The following is a 13,614-nucleotide window of genomic DNA, read 5'->3' on the forward strand; positions in this document are numbered from 1 at the left end:
GCTAACATGGAATCAAAATACTTAGAAATTAAAGGCTATTTTAAAGTGGTGGTTTTAGTTTCATATCCAACAGACAAGTAACAGATTAAATGTTTTAATAATAATAATATCAGTAAAGTAGGCTATTTTCAAAGGCATCAAGGGCATGATCACTTTGACCACAAAATTTCATCCTCTCAGTGAAATCTCTGCTTGGTTCAATGGCTTGTAAAAATAACCTGGCAAACAAGTAAATGTGAGTCCTACATGCAGTACTGGCAGTGCCCTGATCTTCCCCCACAGTTCTCCCAAAGCCCCCTTCACAGGCAGCTGAAAATATTACTCTAGTGCCTGTAAGACACAGAATCATGGCAACTATATTTCGACATCGTTCACAACCAAAGTGGAAAGACAAGGGATTTATGGATAAAGTGATTAAATACAAAAAATCCTGCCAGTTTCATATTTCGTAAAGGAATGCACAGCAAGGTATTAGCGTAATTACTATCTGCAAGTAATATACACACAGGGAAGAAAAATGTGATGTACAAATAGTATCACATTATGGTTACTATTAAATTACACTACAGACAGACTTCCCTCTCTACGCTGCCATTACACCTTTTGAACACACCTGGATGTGTTTAAGAACAAGAGTTACTTTTCATTTTTAAAAAAAATGGTATTTTCCGTATGACAATGTAAAAAATAATTCCAGTGTTCTAACTCAAAACACCAAGCTAGCTCTGTATTATTAACTAAGCCAATTAACTGTTGTACACTAAGCCCTGTCTATATCATATAGAGCATTTGGCTTCCAGTGATGTTTTAAGCCTGTAAACTGATTTAAGGATTGCTTGACACCACAGTTCTTTTCAGTTTGGTCTTTCCCTCCCAGGTTATAATCTATCTTCTGTTGGACCATGTGAGTGCTCTAGCTGGAGTCCCTGGAGAGCCTCTCATTTTTCCAACCAGCACTGATTTATGTGACAAACACACTTATCTTTCTCACAATCACAGGGATGGCTTTATCCATGGTATCATTTTTTGTAATCTTACCTCTATAAACGAATCAAGAGCTAGATGATCCCTGCTGGTGGTTAGAATTAGGAAGAAAGTGATTAATTCTTAAGCACAGATTTTTTAACCTAGTCAGTGGCTGGCTTTCTAGTTAAAAAATGCCCAGAAAGGTGTGTTTTTCTATAGCCTCAAAAAGCTGGGATGGGCACGACATGCAGTCTGTGAGGGCTGTTTTAAATCTTTGTCTTCTGAGTGTTCCTCAACCTCTGACCTCTCACTATCTCTGCTGAGGAATTGGGAGTTCTTCTTCTAATCTGCTTTGGCAACACTCATCTGGCAGGGCCCTGGAGCAAACTTGAAATATCTTTTGGAGGTTCAGTTCATCATTTGATCTTTCTATAGTCTGGATTAGTCATTAACCTTGAATTATCCACTCTACCTACTTGCCTAAGACTCACACATTTTCTAGGAAAAAAAATTGTCTACAGTGCTATGTACATAAACCCAGGGGAGATGAATGTCTGCAAATGAAGACTTGTAGCTAAGGATTTGGGAAAAAATACTATGAAGATAAAATGGGTCAAGGCTGAAGGATGGGGTGGAGGAGTACAATCAAAAGACATGAGGTCACTTTTAAGAGATTTGTAGCCTCTTATAACATAAAGCCATTACATATTCTAGGGTAAATATTGCAGCCCATTAAACTTCCCCTGGTTATTTCTGTCTCGAGCCCTGCAGAAGACCCGTGCCTGCAAACATGGTTCTGTTCTGCTAACTAAACATCCATGACATATTCACACATGCACTCACTATCTACAGGGACTGTGATACTTTTGTTCCCTCCCCAATGGTACAGTGAAATTAATTTCCCTGCTTTCACAGTAATAGCTTGGATGTGACCAAAGACACATTTGCAATAACACAAATTTTTCTATTTTTATTAAACCTGTTTTTTTAGAACTGGCTCTTTACTACAACTGGTTAAGAGCCTGTACTACTGCTGAATAAAGTATCAGAGGAAATTTGCTACTAAACAAAACATAGCTAGTCTGAAAAAGCACTTGTGACAGAAACTGATCTAAAGCAGTGTAATCTGAGGGTTCTATTTCTAATAGATTTTATTGCATACCTTGTGGTTTAACATACATTGTTGCACTAATGTACAGCTGAGGATAACTCCATGTCTAGTTAGCACTGGTTGTCTTTAGCACCAGTTTGTGATGCAAAATCATGTCAAAGTCACTCTTCATTTTCTGAGGCACCTGGGTGAAACTGTGGCTCTACTGGTGTTAGGCAAAACTCAGACCAACTTGCAGTAGGGCCAGGATTTCACACTGGATAATTTTAGCATGGAGAATTGGAAAAGATTTCTGAGAATCAGTCACATGGAATTGACAGTCAGATATTTTTTGCTTACAGCTATCAAACTAAGTAAGTTCATGCTTGAATATGTAGAAGCAAGAAAACACTGTTTACAAATGGACTCGTGATTTCCTTGAAATATGCATACTCTGCTATTGTACCTTTCTCTCCCTACACACTTCTGAAACTCTCCACCATATCTCTGCATTACTGGGGTCAAAATGATCAGGTGAATCTTGACTTTTGGGAACAGGTTGTGCCACACCCAGTCACTAGAAGGGTTTTTTTTTTGCGAAAAAGTACAAGGAATCTAGTAGAATAATACAGCTGCTGATGTCGAAAGTAGGACTCCAAGACTAACATTCCTGTCTGATTGCCTTTATAAACAGTGCTCAGTAATTTTCCAGTACAGTAGTCATTCTGCTAACAGACTTGCCAACTTTCACTCACACAGGTTTCTTTTTTTTCTTTAGTGATTATCATTTTGACAGCTTTATTTTTTTTTAATTTCCCACCAATTATAAGATCAGCCATCGGACAATGTTTTATAATTTACATGCATCTTGGGAAGTTTTTTAAATGGAAGACATTGTATTCTCCCTCCTCCCTTCCCCAAATTGAGCAGATCACTCAGTTTTGGAGGACTCAGTGTGGCACTGGTGTGAGTAGGTGTCCTTCTTGCTGGCAGCTGCCTCACTACACTAAGGCACAGAATATCAGCACTCTCAGAGCCCTTTTGTAGCAAGTGACCCCTACCCTGATCCATGGCTGGTGTATCTTTGATGGGGCAACTGGTGTCCAGCTCCGTTCCCTACCTTTCAAGGAAGGCAGTGCCTTTTCTTCAGCTCACACCACAGGATGCAAACAGTGTGAAGAGCATTACAGCAGGCAGCAGTAGGACTGAATTTCACAATTAAATATTTTGCTAGATTACCTTGCTAATCCTTTTTTTGTGGGTAAAGAGTGCACTTGGCCTGAACAACCTCAAGCCAAAGAAGCACAGACCATTTAACATTTTAAAACAAGGCAATGTTCAACCATAAGGTTGTTGAGTCAAACATTATAATGGAAAAAACTGTGATGTAAGCCAGCCTGGGTGTTTACATGAAAGGTAAGAAACCTGTCTCATGACTCCGTGTGAAAATTTATGCCAAATTAACTTCTGTTCTAGCAAGTCATCTTGAATTATTTGATGTAAACGCATTTAGCAGTAGCAAATAAGCCCTCCTCATTCTACTCTCTGTCTGTTGCCAAGCCTTCTCTTACTTCTCTTCCAGAATTGCTTTCTTGAGTTGAGTTGCTGGATTTGCTTGAAAATATCTTTTTTGTCTTTCAGTAGCTAATTAAGTACTAATCGCCTGTTGCTGTACTTCATGAACTGCCTACAACTCGGAACACATGTGATTTTGTCTCCTTCTAGTGGATGGTGATAACCAGATGTGCCCAGAACGGGACATCAGCTACCCACTCACAAAGGTGCCCAGAAGTGTCTCAGGCTTTCTGGTCTACAGCATTTGCCTTCTAGTCCTGCGAGACCTGCCAGAGACCTACTACAGCTGCCCACCACAGAGGATGGTTTCCCTGAAGAGCAGCCACCAGGGCGCAGCATTGCCCGCTCGCTCAGCCGCCTGCAGCCACCGTGTCTTGCACAGTGTCCAGCACAGTCCTGGCAAATTCATTAGGCTCAAACCGATTCTAGAGATCCCAACTCCAGTTTTGGGAAATACTTCAAAATGAGCTCTTACGTGGTGCCTCCTTGGATCAGAGGGTGCTAACATTACTATTTATGCCAGATTTCCAGGCTAAAATGATTTGAAACCCTCCCCATGGCTGTTCCTTCTTCACTTTTTTTCATGTAACCAAATTCAAAACACACCAAAGGAGATGTTTCTTAGCATAAGGCACAGATAACGTTTTGAACTTGTTGCCATTGACCATTATGGATGATAAACATTTGTACAGGTTCCAAAAGAGTCTGACTGCATTAATGAAAGAACATACCCATTTGGAACCATTAAATGTCTAGCTCAGTCCCTTCAGTTAACAGACACTCCCAATATGTCCCTCCAGTTTAGTATAATTTCCATACAGCCCTGCAAGTAATTTGCTAACATTCTCAAGGAGTTTTCCATCATAGTGCTCCCCCCCAAAATTCTACTATTTGCAAGACTTTCACCTCACAAAATAAATTCAAAACTGTTCTGCTCCCCATATACCTGTGATGATAACACAAACAAACATGGTAAAACAGACCAGAATCAGGGAGACAGACTGAGTTCTGTATTCTTAGACTGTTAAACAGAGCACTGTCACAGGTATATGGTGGAGTCTAAAGGGAGAGGTCGACTCTCAGACAGCAAGGGTCATACAGATAAGCACCATGAGCTTAAATCAGACCAGGAATCAAAGTAATGGGGACTATCAACCATTGCACACTGAAGCACTATGCTTTGAGTGGTCACTAGCCTTTTGGGCAGGTCGGCAAGGTGCTGAGCCAGCTGGGGCCTTGGCTGACTCTTATAACTGGCTTCATTTTTTCCTCAGCGGGCATCACTGTGTTGCATGAGCCCTTGGAGAGCATGGTGTTGGATTCCAGTCCATGGATGGAAAAGCGAAAGGGGAACAGAAGAAAGAAAGAAGTGATCCATGTAATCACAGAACTGACCTCAGCAGCATGCCAGTTTTTAGAGCGGATTTGGAAGGAAACAATAATCAAGGACATAGTGGTAAATGGATGCAACATAGGTTTCCTCCAGGCAAAACTCACTGGCTGTATTTCTTCAATTAAAATAGCTGCTTTTCCAGACAAAGGAAATGTGGTAGATTTAATCTATTTGGTTATCAGTAAAGAACTCCTTTTTCTGCACTGGAAATGCTTATGTAAGTCGGAGAAACTGGTGATATGCTGGGAAACATGGATATCAATGCATAATTTGTATGGTAGGTGAAAGCTGGCCACAACGTAGTGCTGTAAATGAGTATCAGGTATGAAGGGAATTTAGATTAGTTACCAGTGGACTTCCTGAAAGATCTGTCCTGCATTTGATCTAATTCAGTATGTTCATTAATGACTTTGGCACAAAAAGAAGAAAACTGCTGAAAAATTGAGGAAAATGCTGACAATACAAAGTCTAGAAGCATTGTCAATGCAACAGAGGATTAGGATGTCATACAGGAAGAACTGAATAACCTTGAGTACTGCAATAATAGGGATAGAATGAAAATTAATAGCATACAGTGCAAGGTTGTGTGCTTAGGGACTAATAACAAGCATTTCTGTGTTAAAGTAGGATTCATATGTTGACACAAATGAGGAGGAAAACATCTAGAATGACTGTAAGCCATAAATATGATGCAGCCATGAAAAAAGCAAAGCACGTATCAGGAGAGTTACTGCCAACGAAGACAGGAGAGTATGAATGCAACTGTGTAAGGACTAGATTGGACTGAGACTGGGATTCTCCATACAATCCTGGTCACCTATGCACTCAAATTATGAATTTAAATAATGTAAATTAGAGCACTAGTAGAGAAGGTGACCAAGGTGACCAAGGGAATGAAGAATTGATACACAGTCTCTGATCCAATAAGAAGTTAAAGAAAAGTAATGGATTTAGCCCAGCAAAACAATGGAAGGAGGAGATCCACTGGTCTGCTGTATCATATGGCACTTGGCCCAAGGCAAAGAGCTGGGGAGGGAAAATACTGTATAAGCAAAGGAGCAGAGCTGATGCAAGAACAAATGGCTGAAAAATGACAATGAATAATTAAGGCTGGAAATAAAAGATCCTGACCCACACGAACAGCAAGGTCATGGTATAGCCTTCCAGTGATGGAAGGAGACTGTGGAGCAAAATCAGTTTATGGAAAGGAGTCTATGACAAGCTGCCAGTAGTAGCAGAAAACTAACCCTTGGACTCAGGAGATACTTTCAACTCCTAAACAGTGAAAATAAGGGCTCAGGTCTCCTGTGGTTTTCTGTAGATGAATGCAGGGATTTCTGGCTTTTATGCTGCTGTTAAGCATCTGTGTAGGAACACCACATATTCAGCAGGTCCCTGAAAGAACTCAACCTCTATTAAAACCTATTACAGCAAAGAGGAGGAAAATTAACAGTGTTTGCATACAAGCCATTACAAGTCTAACAGTTGGGAAATTTCATGTGGTTTTGGTTCTTTTCCTGCATTAGAGGGGAGCAGTTTCATATTCATAGACCCAACCATGCATGTTGAAGTGTGTGGCCACTGGCCGACCTATGTTTTCAGTAATAACAGCTGATGTGATCTGTGATTTCTGAGTCTTGTGCCAACATGAGTGCTGGGTTTGCCTATATATTTGGGTTGGTGTTCAGTGTGCTGGAAACAACCCATACGCACCGCATGCAAGAATCCAGATTCCATCTGGTTACAGCAGGGTTTTGTAAAAAATATCTAAAGAGCTAGGCAAAGGATTAGAATAAAGAGGTGCTAATAGGGTGCAGTTGGGACAGGAAAGGAAGCTGTAAAGAATTTAATGGAAAAAGAGGGTCAAGGAACATAAAAAATAAAATAGGAAGAAAAAGAGGCATTTTTTTAAAAGGTGAAAGAGTAACAATAATAAAGAATGAAAGATTCTTTTATTTTTGCCAGTTTCAACAAAACCCTTAAGAAAATTCTCTTCTCTGACGTTTAATTTTAAAACATGTCAGTGTATCCAATCCTTTTTTCAATCCTGCTTTGTTTTTTTCAGATGCTGTGTTGCAGTTGCAGACCTCTAATCTTCTCCTTGGCCTCATGAAACTACTGTCCCCTGCCCCAGATTATTTGGCTCTCCCAAGAGGTGGCTGAAGTTCAAAGGGATATATAATTTGCAAAGCACTTTGGGATTGTGCTGGAAGAAAGACACTGTTATTAGTATCGTACCCTTTTTTTCTCTAGATCACTTTATATATATAACGCGGGTTACTATTTTTTTATTTTTATTACAATCTCAACAGCAGTAGCCTCTTCTTCTTCCTCCATTTATACAACATGATCTCACGCCATCCCAAAGAGTTTGCAATCCAGATTATACATGGATTGAGAGAGGAAGCAAAGAGACAGTGAATTAAAGTCACACAGCATATCCAAAAGAGAAATAAGAGAGTGGGTGTCCTATGACCCAGTCCTGTGCTGGCCATAAGACCCCTCCCTAGAGATAAATTCTCAGTAAGGTGATTCTCTTAAATTTTGAGTAAAATTGTAAATGCAGTTTAAAATGCACAAAACAGAACAGGTTTACTATAGAAAGGAAAGCATTGTTCCTTCTTCTGAACTCAGGTAAAGGGCTTAGGTCTGAGTGGAAAGGGAAAGGACCTTATTGTAACAAGATGCTACAATAATTTTACTTGAAACCCTAAAACAAATTCAGGGCTCATAAAAAAAGCATTGACATGGTGAAAGAGAATGGTTTCTTTAAGATGTTCTTGGTTAGAGAATATGCTAAGCATGCATTTCTAATATCTGGGTGGGCAAACGCAAGTGGAAATTTAAATTCTACAGAGGCACAGGGAATGTGCTTCTGAAAATGTTTCCAGTTAAAAGCATGTTAAGTGTGAAAGTGTAGTCCACACGGAGGGAGTGAGGGAGTGTGGTCTATCAGATCATCAGCAAGGATTTTGTGGCCTTTCCGGGTACTAAGCACATTTGGTGTTTGCTGTCATTGCTCTGAAAAAAATGGACCAATAAGAGTGTCACTGTGCCAGCGCTAATTGCTCCTGGGTATAACTGTGCTAAATTGGGGCTATAAATTGCCTGGTAACTCCATAAAGAAGAAGAGATACCTTGCAATAGCATTAAGGGCTGGACCTGAATCCCCAAAGGAACACAATCTGGATATAGGAACAGATTTTCTCAGGACGTTTTGTGTGATTTGACCTAACCCACTGTCACTGCCCTGGACAGGCAGCAATGCCATGGTGAAAGTGCGCAACAAAGAGGAGACTTCACCAAGGGCTCAGGATCATGGAGATCCCCCTGAGAAACAGCACTGTAGGTCTTACAGCTCTAATAGAACTGATGGCCAAGACCTCCCTTTGTTGCTCTCAGCTAGTAGAGGCAGAAGCTCTCCACTTCTTCCAGAGCTTTCTAAGTTGCTTTTCTTCATCTCTACCACCTGGAACCTCTCCATGTACCTGTCTAGGATCACTCCATTCTCCTCCCAATGGCTTCACAAAAAGTCTAGAAGAAATATTTAATGCCAGGGAAGAAACACAAGCAGGTGTTTCTTGTTTCTATCTTTCTGAGAGAATGACATGACAGAAATGCCAGCATCACTGAATTTAGGAAACTTCCTCATGGAAATGACAGTTTTTTCCTTGAAGTCATTGGGAGTTTGGCTCTCCTTACACACCTAGAAGCACAAGGGGTATCTCATTATACCTTTCAGTACCACTGAAAGCGGCATGGCCACAATATTGTACAGCAGCAATAATAGGCAGTGCAGACAGAAAATGAAACCTGAAACAGCCTAGCTATATTGATGGATCACCTGACACTGGATTTCCCTGCTTCAGGGCACTTTAATCAGAGGGCAGGTCTAATTAGAAGGAAGTGTGCTGTTTCTCATCTTCCCTATTGTTTCTGCCAGCAGGATTAGCTTTGTAGGCACATTTCCCTAGCTTGTCTGATTATACATGATGCAACAGCTAGCAGGTTGTTTTGAATATGCTTTTTTAGATATTGTTGAGCTTTATCCTAAATTGATTTTATGTTCTAACTACTATCAAAAGTGGAGCATCTACACTACTCCACAATGCTAAACATTTCGGCAGAGCAAGAGTGAACTTTTTTGTTAGCAAATGAATGGAACAAATTAATTTGCCTTCATTTTGGCCAGAAAGGTCTTTTTTATACAACGCAGATCAAAATTAATTCAGCTGAAAGTGCTTGCCAAATTAAGAAGTGAGCTTTTTATTATTTTTAGAACTTTTATTATTAGATCTCTACTTACCCCTACTGATGCAAAAAAGCACCCTTACTGAGGAAAGCATCTAAAATGTGTTTATCATAATTTCTTGACTTCAGCAAGATTCAGGTATGTTTCCAAAACTATGCAGATATTGCTAGATGCTGTACAAACTTCACGTGAAGAACAGACACTCCTTGCCCAGAGACTCGCAGTCTGAACTATGCTAATACAGATCAGGCATGCAACACAGCAGGTCAGATATAGTAGCTTAAAGGCTGTGGTGGTTTCTGAGTTTTTTTGTAGCACTGTTTGACAATTAATCAGACCCTACTCAGTGCTGATTAAAAAAAAAAAGGTTAGATATGCAGTCATTGCACTCTTGCCTAACTTTATACTGCAAGTTGCTCTGTCACCCAGGAGGCAGACAAGGGGAAAAGCAAACCATCCTCAAACAATGCATGAAGGCAGCTTGTATGGAATCTGGCCTTACTGGGCACAAATTATATGGGGTCTGAGGTAATGAAAATCTGACCTGCTCAAAAAAGGAAATTAATATTACAGCGGGTTACTGTGGCTAACAATGTGTCCCAATACTTTTAGACATTTTCACCATGTTCACCATATGGAGGCTTTGGAAATGGGCAATTTGTGAAGGAAAAGGATACTGGGTTATATTATTTTTTAACTCCTTACCGTGATTGGCAGGGGTGTGTGTTACATTTCCTGACCTGGGGCTCAGGGCGATTCACTCGTTGGCAATCGCTGTCATTCACCAGTGTCATGGTCTTGTTAATAATTCGAGTACAGGACACAATGGTTTTCCGTTCACCTACAAGTCAAATAAAAAACAACTCTGAAAAAGGAAACCAGTGGCTAAGATCAAAACCATGTCAACTCGTTAACAAAACCTCAAAAGCTAGGAGCTCCCTACTATCTCTACAAGATGTAACCTACACAGACCTACCATCTCTGCAAGCAATCTTATTTCCCACTTCTGTCTTACCTTTGTACTGTTCTGGGTTTTTTCAGAAAAGCTACAAATCTTTCCCCAATAATTGTGAAATTGACTGCTTCATGGGAACAACACGTTGGGCTTTCTCCTTCTAGTGTTTAGGATGGAAACAATCTGGAAAAGAATTTGCTTTCATTTCTGGTTCCTCCTCCACGTGTAGCTGTGCCCTGTAATCAGCTAGGACAGATGCTCCAGCTATGTAAGCTGAAGCCCCACAACCATCCACCCCTCAGTGACTGATAATGACAGGACAGCTGCCTCTTGCTGTTTCCCATTCAGGAAGAGTCAGTTTGAAAAGGAGTGGCCAGGTTCAAGAGTGATAAACTGGGCTTGTTCATATTTCACAAAGAGGTGAAATTAAGCCACCAAAATAAATTATTCCTATCTTCTGGTCTTCCAGATATACTACTTTAAAAACCCTGCCAGTGGGAGACATCTCAGTAGTCAGCTTTTCTGACATAAACTGTTTGTGCATCAGGAGTTTCACTGCAGCAGTGTGGTCCTCAGGGTTCAGCCTTCCACTGTGTGACATCAGGAAAGCTGTGCAGCAGGGTGGCATGACAATGACCAGATGTGACAAGGAAAATGCCATCCCTGTACCATGTGACTTTGCTTTACTGCTAATTATTTTGGTTTCTCAGATCCTCTTCTTAACACTGAGTCTGCATCAACTTAAGTTTATTCATGATCTGCAGCAGATAATAAAAAATAACTCAAATTCTGTTAATAAAAAAATTGTAAAGGTCTGCATGGAAGGGAAAAGGCCCTTCATAGCTTGGATAAGTAGTAAAAGCATCTGACAACCAAAATATAAGAGATCATTTGCCATCCAAGCTACTACTGTTGGGAGCCATGTTGCCAGGTACTGATTTGATTCAAATATGTGGCAGGCTTGCAACACAAATCAAAAGAGCCACAAACAAATTTCCTACTCATTCATGTGAGGGTTTAATGGCTCTAAGAAATTATTGTTTTAAAACATGAGCAAAGTAAGTGTCCATTTTAAAATGAGTTCTATGTACAGAAAAAAAAATATCTGTGAATTCAGTACACAGAAAGCAGTGAGCCTTCAAATGTGAAGATGAGCACTCTTTCTTTGTGTCATACAATATGATAAATAATTGGGTTTGCTAGTGAAGAAAGACTGGCCAGAATGCATGGAAACGATCCATTTTCCTCAGGGAAAAACCTACACCTTCCAGCACTGAAAATTCAATGGACAGTGGCTGACAAACCAGTCTCTGGTTTCACAGGCATCAATTCCCCCCAGGGTTTCAGCAAATCCGCCGCAGCACATCCTAGGGATCATCTCAAAAGTGTGATTTGCAATGTGCTCATGTACTCCCAGAAAGTCCACCCCACATTAAGAGCGTCTGATGCAATCTCCAGGAGTTGTCACAGCAACACTGCCCCTGTTTCAACCATGGGGAAGGAAGCATCTTTCAGTGAACATGCCTGAACACCTGTGAAAACTCTGCTCCAAGAATGTGACGGAGGCTTGAGATATGGGGCTGCACATGGCGCCTTGAGCCATCCATGGAGCACTAATCCAGGTGCAGTTCCCGCCTACGGTAATGAGCCGACAAAGCAGTGTCCCTGCCAAAACGCGGGGTGAAAATTAACTGTGGGGATGTGGATGATAGCTGGGAGAGCTGGTGAGAATGAGCTCTCATTTGAGTTCATTATGGCAACATCCATTCCCATGGCCAGTTTCCTTCATGCTTTGGCAACACTGTCTTCTGCAGGCACCTCTCTAATGGCTGGTGTCAGCAAACACCATACAGCTAGTCCCACCAAGCTTCCAATGAATGGCCTTACCTCCTCCGCACTGCACGCTGCACCCTTCCCATCCACTGTGTGTCCAGATGTACAAAGAATCCTGCTGCTTTTCTGGCTCGCTTCTGTTTTCAGCAGTATAGTTTACAGGAATGGTGTATTCATAATGAATTCCATAATTCTGGTCATGAAATAACAGCACCTGGTTCAGCAGGAAAAGAAAGGCTGTTACAACACACCGTGTTCTGGAAAAGCCAACAGACTGCAGAGACAGTGATGCTGGAAATGCTGTCTCCAGCCAATACCAAGTACCTCATGAAAGGCAACCTAATCTTTATCTAGAAACCTGAAATTACAGTAGTACTGGTAAAACAGGGTATCTCTGGGAGCAATAACTGCTTATGATTTGTGAATATTTAAAACAGTCATGGAGATGTCTAAACCTGGCATTCAGTGCATAAATTTGTTTAAGCCTCAAATGTGATCAGCAGGCCACTGGCTATCTGAACAGAAATAGTAAGACAACAGGAAGCATTAAATCAGCAGTTTTCATATAATAGCTATCTCAATGAGCATCTAGAGTTAAAAAGTCACTCATCATACTTGTCCTACCCTTGTTTTCTAGAAAGAAAGTTGTCTGCGAGCCTCATGCAGACAGTCAGGCTTACGGTTGGGGACCTTTGTAAAGAATGGGGAAATTCTGGGTTAACACTGTACTGTTTATGGATCATGGTCCTGGGCAGCCTGCTCTACGCTACCCTGCTTGAGCCAGGGTTTTGGATGAGACAACCTCCAGAGGTCCCTTTCAACTTCAACCGTTCTGTAATTCTGTGAGCTGCAGCATTTACTGTTGCATTTGAGTTGGGCTGCAGCAGTCCATAGTTTAAAGGCAGAAAAGTTTATTAACACATCTGAAGGAACAAGGTGATCCTTCTCAAAGCAAATACAACTAATGCAAAAAGAAGTCACATGCCTCCTGGGAAACGTGGCACTCAAAGTGAGCATGACTATTCCTGCTGACAAGCTGTAGGAGCAGGATTTTATTGTCTCAGAAACCTCAGGATGACAAGGAAAAGCCATATCATACAGCAGCTGGCAACATATATATTTTCATACCCGGCATAATGCTAGAGGAAGGTGAAACCTGCTTTCAACAGCAGGCTGATATTTCCCATGGAGTTACAGGTGATGTTTCTAGTGTTATTACTCCAAAATTCACTGACTATTAACAAAGACAGAGGAACAGAGAAAAATACTTATTTTTTCACCACAGACAGATGACAGTTCTGGTCCTGTTTTGATTTACATGTTGGGCTTCATTTGGCTCTCACTTCCACTGGCTTGAGTCAGAAGTGACTAGAAGATACCTAATGGAGTACAAGCTCCATGGAATCTGAGTTACCACACTATTAACAAATGCCGTAGAAGTACTACTGTAATGCTTAAGGTGTGGCTTTAGACTTACTTATACTTCTTATCCCATAATCTCAGCAACATTAGACAGGTGAATTCTGCTGGCTCTTGTCACCTACTGAAAT

The 13,614-nt window shown here is 40.9% G+C and overlaps 1 protein-coding gene across 2 annotated transcripts in view; it reads right to left on the reverse strand.

The window, feature by feature from the left end:
- ADAMTS17 (ADAM metallopeptidase with thrombospondin type 1 motif 17) overlaps positions 1–13,614 on the reverse strand; it is a 198,389-nt gene that overhangs the window by 31,421 nt on the left and 153,354 nt on the right. For both annotated transcript variants that reach the window (XM_069798522.1, XM_069798521.1), the window contains exons 18-19: positions 12,119–12,278; positions 9,982–10,117 (exon numbers count right to left, since the gene is read on the reverse strand). In XM_069798522.1, the coding sequence (XP_069654623.1) occupies positions 9,982–10,117; positions 12,119–12,278 (296 nt within the window). The remainder of the gene's footprint in view (positions 1–9,981; positions 10,118–12,118; positions 12,279–13,614) is intronic.

This window comes from Haliaeetus albicilla, chromosome 12 (assembly GCF_947461875.1).
Source record: "Haliaeetus albicilla chromosome 12, bHalAlb1.1, whole genome shotgun sequence".
In the NCBI taxonomy this organism is placed as follows: Eukaryota; Metazoa; Chordata; class Aves; order Accipitriformes; family Accipitridae; genus Haliaeetus; species Haliaeetus albicilla.